Source organism: Neopsephotus bourkii, unplaced genomic scaffold, assembly GCF_033783945.1.
Source record: "Neopsephotus bourkii isolate Nb327-2 ecotype Australia unplaced genomic scaffold, CSIRO-AGI_Nbou_v1 NB_1507, whole genome shotgun sequence".
Lineage (NCBI taxonomy): Eukaryota > Metazoa > Chordata > Aves > Psittaciformes > Psittacidae > Neopsephotus > Neopsephotus bourkii.
The window spans coordinates 377,380-391,163 of NW_026901983.1; the positions used below are offsets into that span (position 1 = coordinate 377,380).

Sequence of the window (13,784 nt, forward strand, 5' to 3'; positions counted from 1 at the left end):
TGCTACCACCAATAATAACAATGATAAAGGAAATAACAAGGGAACAGAATACATCTCACCACCCACTGACTGATAACTCACCCCCCCAGGCTGACCAAGCACCGACCGATACTTCATCCAGCCCTCAGTCCTCTAGCCCTTCCTGGTAACTCTCAGTTACATCCTGGGCATGATGTGCTGTGGTATGGAATACTTGTTTGGCTAGTTTGGGTCAGGTGTTGTGTCTCTGCTTCCTCACGGCTTCCCCTTCTCCCTGGCAGAGCATGAGGCTCAGAAAGTCTTTGGTCAGACTAAAACATTTGAGCGGTAACTAAAAACATCGATGTTATCAGCACTATTCCCAGGCCGAAAGTCAAAAAGACAGTACTGCACCAGCTACTAAGAAGGAGAAAAAATGACTGCTACTGCTAAACCCAGGACACTCTGGAATGGTTTCACTTTCAATATTAGAAGGCAGGTAAGTTTGTGTAGATACTAGTTTTACTGTTCTTGTTTCTTAATTTAGTCAGTGCTTTGTTCACAAGGATGATGTGGAACCCTAACTTCTCTTCACATAAAATCTTTTTTTATTTATTTTTATTTTTATAGTTGGCAAAATGGATTGTGATTGAAACATTTCAGACTCTGCTCAACCAACTTACATGTTTTGCCATGTAACTACCTGAAAGCTGTGAACAGTTGCTTTTACGTGACCAAATGAATACTGCTTGCACAAACAACACGCAGATATGCTCATCAGATGGCTTTGAAGCATCCACTGAATACAATGCTACATTGTTAGCTGAGCACGCACCACATGACCAGCATTTAGGCAGTCCTTCTTAGAAGGAAGTATAAAGAGGCTTTGTGAGAGCTGGCAGCAGGAACCTGACAATTCACAGTCCATGGTCACACTGAGGTAAGCACTCCCAGCTCACATTTGAGGTGTCCTTACAGAAAAGGAACATCTGCAAGCACACTTTAAGCCATTGCTTTACATGGCTCTTGGGGGCTCTTGGTTAATCACTCCCAATGTAAGGGTGCTAAAGAAAGAAAACTGGAGGAAGGGATGCTACAAGTAGTGCTACAGCTTTCCTCCATGATGTTACAAATGTAATCTAATTGCTCAGTACCTCCATTTCTTCATTTCTGCTTAGGAATTTTTCCACACCTTTTTTATGTTCATTACCTAATTTCAGTTTTCATTGTTTGCACAGCCACTGATTAGTATACATGAGCTCTTCCTTGATGTAAACTCTTAATGAGGATAAGTGAAGCCAATACAGATCATGTTTCCACAAAATGTGAATGAGAACCACGTAGTTTTACTTGCACACTACTGTATGCTGACCTTCTAGCAATTTCTATCACTACTGCTATTGAGAACAGCTTCCTTTAAATACTGTCCTTTTATTTTACTTACCTGTATTTTTTAGCGAGGGTATCCCTTTCTGCTTTCTGCTTTGCAAGCATTTCATTCAAAGTATCTTGCAACTGAGACAGCCTTTGGATATATGTATCTGTCCAACAATTTGATACAATCAAAATTATGACAATAAGAGGTGGAAAATAATTACATTAATAACATTTTTAATGTAGCTATATTTTTCTAAAATGACACAAGCAATTATAGATTCTTCATATGCCCTGTCTCTTCGCCATGTAACATAATGGGAGAGAGAGAGTTCAGAAGTCATGACCAGTGAATGCCACTGGGATAACATGCTAGACATTTAATCTAATTCCTGAAATTCTAAACCAAGAAAAACAAGCTTTCCATAATAATGAAAAATGGAAAATTACAGGATTAAAAATGTCATTTATAAAATGTTTCCCCAGACTTGTTTCATAGTATGTACAAGTATTTATTTACTTAGTAAAATACAATAAAATAAAATACAATAAAATAAAAAAGTATAAAAATACCACTCTTATTAAGGCAGCTTAATAGGGAATTTTAATTTACTATTTACAATTGGTTTTACTGCATGCAAATACCTTCAGTATTTTATTCTACATTCTAAGTTTGTCAATGTACTTCTATGTTCTTGTTCAGTTTTGTGCCTCTTCTCAAGTAATAACTATAATTTAGTTTAAGAGGTGCCTTTGTCAGTAGTGTTAACAGTGATCATGCTCATTTCTCTTACTCCCCTAAACAGGAGAAGTTTCATAGTTCTGTTTTGCTTATTTATGAAATTGCACTGATCTCTGCCTATAGGCTTATCTATTGTATCATTTACCTGTTTCTCAAAGAAAACACATTTTTCAAGAAAACACATCAATTTTAATTAACAGTTCATAACCACAAATTTGAGTTGGAAGCCATAAATCGGCATTAAGTCTGTATTTATTTTTAAAATTAACTATTTTAAGTACAATTTGAACTCTCCACCCTATATTCAGGAAAATAAATTTAAAACCGTCTTTGTGAGTAAGCAAAACTCTTCCATGGGCATGAGCTGCTGGGCATGCGTAAACAGCCCTGCCTGAATAGCAAGGGCAGCTTTGGTCAAAGGCATTCCTGCAGCAAGTTTTGCCACTTGAACAGTCATAGCACAGACACAATAGACCTGAACTGCTACTCAGCACCAGCTTTGAGATCTCCTAGGAAGTCACTGTCACTTAGTAAACTCTTGAGATTAATCTGAACTGAGATTTGATAGCCTAAGGCAATCATAGGATCATAGAATGGTTTGGGTTGGAAAGGACCTTAAGATCATCTAGTTCCAACCCCCACACCTCCCACTAAACCAGGTCACCCAAAGCTCTGTCCAACCTGGCCTTGAACACTGCCAGGGATGGAGCATTCACAGCCTCCTTGGCCAACCTGTTCCAGTGCCTCACCACCCTCACAGTAAAGAACTTCTTCCTTATATCTAACCTAAACTTCCCCTGTTTAAGTTCTGACCCATTACCCCTTGTCCTATCACTACAGTCCCTAGTGAAGAGTCCCTCGCCAGCATCCTTGTAGACCCCTTCAGATACTGGAAGGCTACTATGAGGTCTCCACACAGCCTTCTCTTCTCCAGGCTGAACAGCCCCAACTTTCTCAGCCTGTCTTCATACGGGAGGTGCTCCAATCCCCTGATCATCCTCGTGGCCCTCCTCTGGACTTGTTCCAACAGTTCCATGTCTTTTTTACGTTGAGGACATAGACCTGTACACAATACTCCAAGTGAAGTCTCACGAGAGCAGAATAAAGGGGCAGGATCACCTCCTTTGACCTGCTGGTCACGCTCCTTTTGATGCAGCCCAGGATGCGGTTGGCTTTCTGGGCTGCAAGCACACACTGCAGCTGGCTCATGTTAAGTTTCTCATAGACCAATACCCCCAGGTCCTTCTCCACAGGGATGCTCTGAACCTCTTCTTTGCCCAGCCTGCAGCTGGGCCTGGGATTGATTCGACCCAGGTGCAGGACCTTGCACTTGGCATGGTTAAACTTCATAAGATTGGCATCAGCCCACCTCACAAGCATGTCAAGGTCCCTCTGGATGGCATTCCTTCCCTCCAGTGTATCAATTGAACCACACAGCTTGGTGTCATCAGCAAACTTGCTGAGGGTGCACTCAATCTCACTGTCCATGTCAGCGATGAAGATTTTGAACAAGACCAGTCCCAACCCTGATCCCTGAGGGACACCACCCATTACTGGTCTCTGGCTGGACATTGAGCCATTGACCACAACTCTTTGTGTGCAGCCATCCAGCCAGTTCTTTATTCACCGAGTGGTCCATCCATCAAATTGATGTCTCTCCAATTTAGAGACAAGGATGTTGTGTGGGACAGTGTTGAACACTTTGCAAAAGTCCAGGCAGGTGATGTAAACTGCTCTGTCCCTGTCCATTAGTTCTATATCCTCATCACAGAAGGTCACCAAATTGGTCAGGCAGGATTTCCCCTTAGTGAAGCCATGTTCGCTGTCACCAAGCACCTTGTTGTCTTTCATGCACCTTAGCGTGCATTCCAGGAGAATCTGCTCCACGATTTTGCCAGGCACAGAGGTGAGACTGACTGGTCTGTAGTTCCCGGCATTGTATATTTTCCCCTTCTTGAAAATGGGGGTTATATTTCCCTTCTTCCAGTCATCAGCAACTTCACCTGACTGCCAATCATCATATTTGAAAAATCATGGCAGTCAGGTGAATTTCCCAACAAGGTGGTTGGTGACAGCCAACATGGCTTCACTGAGGGGCCCTGCAGAGAAGTATTTAGGGGTGTTGGTCGGTGAGAAACTTAACATGAGCTGGCTGCAGTGTGTGCTTGCAGCCCACTCTATCCTGGGCTGCATCAAAAGGAGTGCGACCAACAGGTTGAAGGAGGTGATCCTGCCCCTTAACTCTGCTCTTGTGAGGCCCCACTTGGAGTATTGTGTGCAGTTATGGTGTCCTCAATATAAAAAGGATATGGAGCTGTTGGAACAAGTACAGAGGAGGGCCACGAGGATGGTCAGGGGACTGGAGCACCTCCCATATGAAGACAGGCTGAGAAAGTCGGGGCTATTCAGCCTGGAGAAGAGAAGGCTACGTGGAGACCTCATAGCAGCCTTCCAGTATCTGAAGGGGGTGCTGGGGAGGGACACTTCATTAAGGACTCTAGTGATAAGACAAGGGGTGACGGGTTAAAACTTAAACAGTGGAAGTTTAGATTAGATATAAGGAAGAAGCTCTTTACTGTAAAGGTGGTGAGGCACTGGAATGGGTTGCCCAAGGAATTTTGAATGCTCCATCCCTGGCAGTGTTCAAGGCCAAGTTGGACAGAGCCTTGGGTGACCTGGTTTAGTGTGAGGTGTCCCTGCCCTGGCAGGGTGGCTGGAACTAGATGATCTTAAGGTCCTTTCCAACCCTAACTATTCTATGATTCTATGGACAGTGGCTTATCAACTTCATTTGCCAGCTCCTTCAGGACCTGCGGATGGATTTCATCAGGTCCCATGGACTTATGCATGTTCAGGTTCTTAAGGTGCTCTGGAACCAGATCCTCTCCTACAGTGGGCCCAAGGTCTTCATTCTCACAGTCCCTGCATCTGCCTTCCAAGACTTGGGTGGTGTGATCTGAGCATTTGGCAGTGAAGACTGAGGCAAAGAAGTCATTAAGAACTTCAGCCTTCTCCAAACCCAGGGTAGCCAGTTCTCCTGTTCCCTTACAGAGAGAGCCCACATTGTCCCTGGTCCGTCTTTTATTTGCAACATACCTGCAGAATCCCTTCCTGTTATCTTCCACATCCCTAGCCAAGTTTAATTCTAACTGGGCCTTAGCTTTTCTAACTTGGTCCCTACCTTCCTGGACAACATCCCTGTTTTCTTCCCGTGCCACCTGTCCTTGATTCCACCAAATTACATCTCTGGACAACAGTACTTCTGAAACTGCCTATCATCCACAGTGCCTGCCTTAAAGTTTTCTTTTTTTCCCTCAGAGATTATTTTAGTATCTTGAAAGTCCAGCCACGTTAGAATGAAAATGATGCATGTGTTACTTTACATATAGGCATACCATTCTTGACCATGGAGGGGCTCATGTATTTGTCATTGAATAATGTTGCTAACAGTATGCATTCTTATCTAATATATTATACATCTAATATATCTAATATATATCAACTATACTACAACCAATATTATTTTTAAAATAATTATATTACCAACAATAATTATATGTGTGTCTCCCCCCCCCCAAAAAAAAAAAAAAGTGAAACAACTGAAATTTATGTTTACCCGCATCTTCGGAAGTTCTCAATTCAAGCAGCAACAGTTCTTTTTGCGTCTTTTCTGCATCTTGTATGGCAGCAACAGGCTCCTGTTGATAAATACAGAAATGATGTTAAGAAACAGAGCCAAATGCACCATATAAAACAAGCCATGACAAATGGCCTGCAGGTTAAAAGTACTGATGGACTCAAGTAATGCCAGGCAGGGGATGGCAGTAATGGGAGCACTCATAACATAGACATATATATTACCAAATGTATGCTCTACAAGGGGCTATCACATTCTGGTTTTGCCTAGGCATTCAAACTAGTCCATGTTCAGCATCCCGCCCCTGAGTACACTACAGGGATTAGACAGTGAATCTCACCATGACAGCATCACCTAGACAATGTAGACAGACTACAGATACCAGCAAGAGCTGGCTTAATATACAACTTAGGGAAAAGTCTTCCTGTCTGTTTTGAATTAAGATTAAACAATTTCTAAATAACTTAATTATCATTAAGAAAAACCGTTACTCTTTCAGAGAGCCATTTTGGAAGTGTTATGAAAAGCCTCAGGATTCCTGACCTTTTTTCTATTCATATAAGCAATAAGAAATGCATATAAGTATTACCACTGTTTGCACAACAAATAGAAGTGCAAAGGAATCACGAACAGAGAGAAGTGATAACATACACACTTGCACACTGTAAACCACAGTTTATATACTGTAAGCCTCTGCATGATGATGTTTACTACATACATTCTAAAGGGTTAATTATTTAAATTATATTTTTATGTTATTCAGTCAGTAAATAACACTGCAATAATACACTATAAAGCAGCTTAACAGAATTATATTATCAATACTTACCACAATGTATTTCTCACACTGTGGCTCCAAATCTGTATTATCATTTTCACAGTTGCTGTAACAAGGATATTTCCATCTTCTTGATATAGAAGGATCTCTCATCCCTATGCAATTAAGAAAAAATAAATAGATTTTAAAATGAATTTGCATGAGCATAATAGGTTAGATTAGCTAATATAGGTTACAAAGACGCAATGGCAGATCACATCATTAAAAATATCTTGTAGATGCAAATGAGATCGAATTTAGGTAGCACAAGGAAATAAGTCCTTAAAGCTACTCCATTCTAAAACACAATACTCCTGTGAAGAGAAATATGCGTAATAACAAAAATCTGAAGAGATAAGTATGCCCTTGTATGTAATTCTCTCAGGAAATAAACAAAACAAAACAAACCCATGTATCTTGTTTTCTGAAAATAAATAAATAAATAAAATTCAGTAGTTAATTGAATTAAAAGTATCAGTGATGGGCAATATGCAGCTCCGCGAGTCAGTAGCATTCTAATGTACTGATTTTCCTTAAGACTCAGGGTAATCCTAAGATTTACCTTATAAACCCAACATACCTGTAACTTCAACAGTGTCAACAGGAGGCAGAGAGTCCATAGCACAGTAAGACCTCAGCAGTTCACTCATTTTGTCATCATGAGCTTCATCCAAAGCACTTTTCCCTGAATTACTTCTCTCACAGGGATTTGCTCCATGCTGTAGGAGAACCCTGACGGCCTGTTACAGATTATGATGATGTGTATTGTGGTAATTCTTGTTGTAAACTTATAATACAACTATATGTGTTGTATCTATCATAAATCATAACTAATAAAGGTAGAAATAAGATACTCGAAAACCTGTTACAGTTGCAATCCCAATTAAACAAGTTCAGTTGGCTATTATCAACTGACTTGCACCTTAACACTGCTAATTTTCCATTAAAATACACAAATAATTCACAACTTGTCATTAAACCTATCATGTTTACGGTATTGTTATAGAGAGCAATTAAAAACCTTCATATAGCTAAAATAAAAGGAACCAGTCAATTGCATTAAGATTGAAGTCCAGAAAAGAAGTTGATTTTTTTCCTTTAAGTATTTAATAGTGGATTTGGTTTTTTGGTTACATGCACTGACTATTTTTTTCCTAATTCCAAGTCTATTGCATGTCTTTATTGTAAAATGTGGAAATGAGATTAGTGGCATCAGTGGAATCAACCTACCCCTTAAAATTCAGATCACACAGAAGTGTTGACAAACTTAGCTTTGACGGTAAAGAATTTCCATATATATGAAATTTTTAAGAATATATTAAAGAATTTATAAAGATATTAAAGAATTTTCATATATATGAAATTTAGCATTTCTTTTTTTCTCACATTCAGAGTGCTGTTAAGTATCAAAAAGTATCTGTCAGTTTCTCTCCACAGTACTGAATAATAGCTTACATATGTGCAAGTACCATACTCATACTTGCTGAAAGGGCAACCTCACTGTTATCTACAGCTTCCTGTGGAAGACAAGTGGTCTTCTCCAAGGTATCCAGTAATAGGATGTGTGTAAATGATTCAAAGCTGCACCAGGGGAGGTTTAGGGTAGACAGACATGAGGAAGCATTTCTTTACTGAGAGGGTGGTCAAACCCTGGAACAGCCTTCCTAGAGATAATCAATACCCCAAGTCTGTAAGTCTTGAAGAGGCATTCGGACAATGCCCTTAATAACATGCTTTAACTTTTGGTCAGCCCTGAATTGGTCAGTCAGTTGGACTAGATGATTGTTTTAGGTTCCCTTCAACTGAAATAGGCTAGTCTATTCTATAGAAGTATAGAATGGTTTGGGTTGGAAGGGACCAGACAGTGAAAAATGACAGCTGAATTTTAACCAGCAGGCCTAGAGTTTTTTCTTTACAAAAAAATTAATCTTTTACAATGAGGGTGGTGAGAGATTGAAACAGGCTGCCCAGAAAGTTGAGGATGCCCTACCACTGGAAGTGTTCAGTGTCAAACTGGATGGGACTATGGGCAACTTGGTCTAACAAATGATGTCCCTGGCTGTGGCAGGAGAGCTGAACTAGATGATCAAACTGATAATGCTCTATTTGATTGTTATTTTTTAAAAGCCCAATATGCAGGAAACAACCATGGGGAGCTTCTGAAGTTTTCTGATTTGTCTGCTGGACTGAAGAAGTCAACTAACCGTACAGTTTGAACTGTCCCTACTGCAGAAAATTTCTTTCTCTAATTTTGATAATTTTAGATAATATTAGTTTATTTCCTAAATGCAAATCTACACTAAAATTGTATTAGTAACTTTTACTTTCCTTATTTAAACAAAGATTGTGCTTTGCTGACCTTCTGCTGGAAATCAGTCACAGGAAATGTAATGTAAATGTACCTCCAAATAATTGCCAGAAACAGCATAATGTATTGGCAAAATACCATCCAGACTTCTGCTGTTAACATTAGCACCGGCTTTCAATAATTCTAAGATCACTTCAGTAAATCCCCTATTGGAAGCTTCATGAATTGCTGTCCAACCTAATAAAAGCAAGATGACACATACAGCATGCATCTGATTTGGAAAACTCCACACAGATCACTAATTAATGATTACACATTTTGCTGCATTTGCTGTACTGTAAGCAATGGACTACTCTTTTCAGGACAAATATTATACAACCGTCTTCAAATGCCAAGGTAAATTTGTAATTCTGTTTACTTTAGAGAAAAATGCATCCAATATGAAGCAGAAAAATGCTGTTTACTTTTCTACTACACTGCTAAAAATAATGAGAAAAGCCCAACAGAGTAGAAGACTCCAAAAATTCAGAAGCACAGTATCAAGTCTGTTTCCTAATTCCACTGCAATTTTATAACATCAAGTCATCCAGGCATCCAGAATAGAATACCATCCATTCTGAGACTATAAAACCAGAAAGGCATTACACATGCAGGTAGAAAAAAGAAGAAATGATCTTGTAATCTGATTTTTGTCCTTGTTTCCTAAGGAAGTAAGACTTGTGTGAATGTACTTCACACATGTATATATTCATGCATGTCAGCATTAATTCTCCCACCAAACTTTCAAGTTCACTTTCCATATACATCTCTGAAAATATGGTCTTCAGCAGAGGAGGAAGACACGATTAATGACCCTGCTGAGAAAAAGGCTGCATTACCTGCATGCTACGACACAAAATCCAGGGATTCACTTACTGTGCTTGCACTTGCTGAATGACTTCCTTTCCTCCTCACAATTATATTGTAAATTGAGAGTCCATAATTATATTAAAATTACATAAATTATGTAAAACCATATATACTATAAATTATATAGAATTGTATCATAAAACAAGCCCATCAGAATTTTCAAACCTGCAGAGTTCTGTTCATTGACAGAAATTCCAGACGATATTAGCGTTTTCACCAAAGACAAATTTCCTCTCCTGGCAGCAACATGCAGCTGAGTTTCCCCTTTTGCAGTTCTCTTAATTGTTAACTTTCTCCCAGCTCCTATAATTTCATAATGTAAAATTATAGCTTCTTTTCTGGTAGATAAGGAGGATTCTAAACACATACTGGGTGTTCATTAGGAACAACAAAAAATGTTTCATTATAAACAAACAATTAAGCCTCATAACTCATCTGAATGAATGTAAATGTGTGCAGTACAATTGCCTTAGTTATTCAATAACATTAATTCGCTATAACAAAAGGTTAGAAGACACTGCTTAACAGTACTTTTGTCAACTGCTTCAGATAACAAACAGACCCTATGCAAAAGAATTTACAGTTCAGTTCTAGGTGACTTAACAGGATCCAGTGAATTAGGGATCAACCAAAAAGGTAACAAGGATGAACTTTTATATAGTATAGAGGTAGGGAGTATGATACATTTCTCCATGGGCTGCTTTAAAGTTACCAGACGTGGCTGCTAAATATATAAAATGCTTTCATGAAGGTGTTTAAGAAACTATATAAAAGTGAAGATTTGACCATTGTCTCTTTTCCATTCCTAATTCTGTATCAGGGAAGAGACAGGTTTCTAGATAAGGTATTTTTACACTTGTCAGTGCAAATGTCCTGTAAACTGATTGCAAATCTTTGTTAATGCCTAGTGACACAGCTGAAGTGCCTTTTAATAACACATGTACAGCACTGGACACATAACTCTAAACAACCTTGATTTGATTCTTTTCCTGTTGGTTCACAAATCAAACAACATGCACATGATATTTTAACATGTGATCATCAGACACATCCTAAAGCTGAGGCTCCTGGTAACAGACATATCGAATGGGAAGAGATACAAAGAAAAAAACAGGTTTTAAAAGTTCTAATTCTGCATATAGAGTAGACAAGCCCCTCCATGAACTGCTACCAAAAAGACAGTGTGTGTGAATCTTCCAAAGCTATAGCATGCATGTTAGCTTTTTCAAGACTCCTATTCCTGCTGTTGCAATACTGTGCTATCAGATTTTTTAGAAGTTCGTGGTGTTCTTTTTCCAATTTCTTGAAAATCTGTAATTTGTCCAAAAAAAAGGAAAAGAGTAAGGTTTCAAATAAGCATTTTGCAACTCTTGTACATGTTTTATTAATTATTCCTATGAACTGTATTAGTGCTTTATTCCAAGCATTTCTTCTTCTTATCAGACAAGCTGTCTTCTCAAATATTTTCAGTTAGCATTATCTATTGCTATCAAACATCTTCCATGATTTGACAGCTGCTTTTCTTCAGGCTCCTCCTGCCTTCTGGAAAATCTGATTTTCCAAGGTTTCCTTTAAGGTAAACTACTGAACTTGTAATCCAAAACTGTTTGGAAACACATGAAAGACATACTGCAGCTACAGTGAAGACAGATACATAGCTTGGATATACGCATACCAATTTTAAACTAGATTGTTCAGCCAATGTGGCAGACATACTATGGCAGAAAAGGAGCTCACCATAGGATATTCTAACCTGTCCGAAAGGATTCAGGAAGCCCTTTGTGCACTGGGGATGCTTGGCTCACAGGGCCTGGCAACCAGAAGAGCTGAAGTGTTTCTTTTCTTAAAATGAAAACTGAGATTCTAGAGCACATAGAAGTGCCACATTACTGAAATACTCCTCCAATCTGAGACCTACTTTTCTGTACGATAAGGTATTGCGTTTTGTCTAAAAGCTTCTGGGTATGAATTCCGAAAGCAATCATCTACTTTCTGGTTCTTCCTTTCTTCCCCACTGATTCATAGCAGTATGTCCTAGGGACTTTTTAGAGATGAAGTAAATAAAAAAAGGTGCACAACAGACCATTAAGCTAATGACCCTTAGCAATATTGGCTGCAAGTGAACAGAAATAATTGCAAAGTTTTCCAGTTGAGTTGTCATGCACAACTTTTTTTTGTGGTTGTTACGAAACATCTGCAAAAGGGTAACGGGACATTGTATGTGAATCACAAAATACTGGTTCTCCATGGAATGCATTGCCAGGTGGGTCATAAGCAGGAAAGATCAGGTACTTGGCAAATACAAAATTCAGTCAGAGCGAGGTACAAATATTAAATTGAGAGATTACAGTAACCAGCAATCAGATTAGATTAGGCTGCCACACCTCAACAACTTCAAGGACATCCTCCTTCAAAAAGACATTTGAACTTTGGTCAATGAGCAACTCTTTCCACAAACTGAACCGTCAGATAAGAAGTGAGCTCTTTGTACCTTCCTTCTATATAAGCAGAATAGGAATGTTAGGAGCCTAGTGTAGTTGGGAGCCAAAGTGACTGACTGTAGATGAAAGTGACAATGTATCATTTAGGAAGAAAAGGTTTTTATTGAAGAATAGAATAGTATCAGGAAGACCACCAGGACACAGAAACAATCAGATAAGATAGAAAAGCCACTTAATGAAGAAAAAGCATGAGACAGCAAAAAAAATCTGAAAACCCCACAATGTCAGAAAATATTATCCCATATTCCATTTTTTCTGCTGCAATTTGAATGCCATTGTCTCAGTCTCCAAAGCTATTAATGCTTTCAACTGCACAGAGGGCTAGTCTTTCTCACACCAGCTCTCAAACTGCTGAATACTCCTGGGATGAAGGAAATAATTCCATTTTAGATAAATCTCTTATGAATCTCTTTAGGGGGAAAATTAATCTGTGAAATGCAGTTTCAGAGGTAACCAGAATGTTAGACACATGTATGGAATAAAGTTTTTTAAAATCAAAATTGGAGGCAAAAAATATAAAGGAAAAAACCCCATGTATTAATGCACATGGACTTTAGAAAGATTAAGCAGGAATATAAGACCTACAAAAAGAATTGCTGTAGGGAAAGGAATCATTTCTATGTTGAATGTTTATTCTTCCAATAATTAGCAGTGGATAATGGAAGGCACCAGATATACTATGGATTTCCACACCCCGAAATGAAATAGAAAGACATTCCTACAATAGGAGGAACCAATCTAGAAATAGGGAAGCCTCACGATAACACTGCCAGGTATTGGAGAGCACTAGGTAACATGAAGAGCCTACTTCTTTCTTTCTTTCCTTTCAAAAAGAAAATACAAGCTTCCAGTCCAAAAACCCAAGATAGCAGTAACTAAAGATGGGTTGAAAGTTCACAAATATCTGAGACTGAAAAGGAAACAGCATTCTGTACAAATGCATGTGGAAAAGATAAGAAGACTGTGACTATCAAAGAGAAAGAAAAGGATCAGCATGATCCTGAATGTTTCTTTTCATGTATTACATGACATTGCATAGACTGACTGATGACTCCTTAATTCAACTTACAAGACTTGTGAGGATCCAAAGTCCCCAAAGAGAAGGAGAGTAACTAAGCAAACAACAAAAACAGATCAACAACTGAGTATGCTGATAGTATGTGTGTGGATGTATTTGTCCATGCTGTGTGTGTGTGTATGGGTGAGCAAGTATATTTGTTACATGTATTAAGTATGCATGCTGTTACGTACTCTGGTTTTAAAAGCATTTTGTGAACATAGGAGCATGAATGCCATTGATTTTCAAAATACATACAATATACTCTATGGTAGCAGTTTCCCAGTCGAAGACAACTTCAGTTTGACCAACAGACCCCAGCAACACATAACTGCTGTCCAAGGAAGAAAATAATTTTTTTTGCTGCACACAATTGGGGAAAGTAAATCCAATGCTATACCCACACACAAATACACAGGCATTCACACATGCTTCTATAAACCTATAGATATAAAAAACCATTTTCCTATGTATACAAACC

The 13,784-nt window shown here is 38.7% G+C and overlaps 1 protein-coding gene across 1 annotated transcript in view; it reads right to left on the minus strand.

Moving 5' to 3' along the window:
* Nucleotides 1-13,784, minus strand: part of ANKRD31 (ankyrin repeat domain 31) — a 67,059-nt gene that overhangs the window by 18,125 nt on the left and 35,150 nt on the right. The window contains exons 16-21 of the mRNA XM_061369548.1: nt 9,911-10,048; nt 8,931-9,073; nt 7,109-7,268; nt 6,541-6,644; nt 5,691-5,772; nt 1,403-1,499 (exon numbers count right to left, since the gene is read on the minus strand). Of these exons, the coding sequence (XP_061225532.1) occupies nt 1,403-1,499; nt 5,691-5,772; nt 6,541-6,644; nt 7,109-7,268; nt 8,931-9,073; nt 9,911-10,048 (724 nt within the window). The remainder of the gene's footprint in view (nt 1-1,402; nt 1,500-5,690; nt 5,773-6,540; nt 6,645-7,108; nt 7,269-8,930; nt 9,074-9,910; nt 10,049-13,784) is intronic.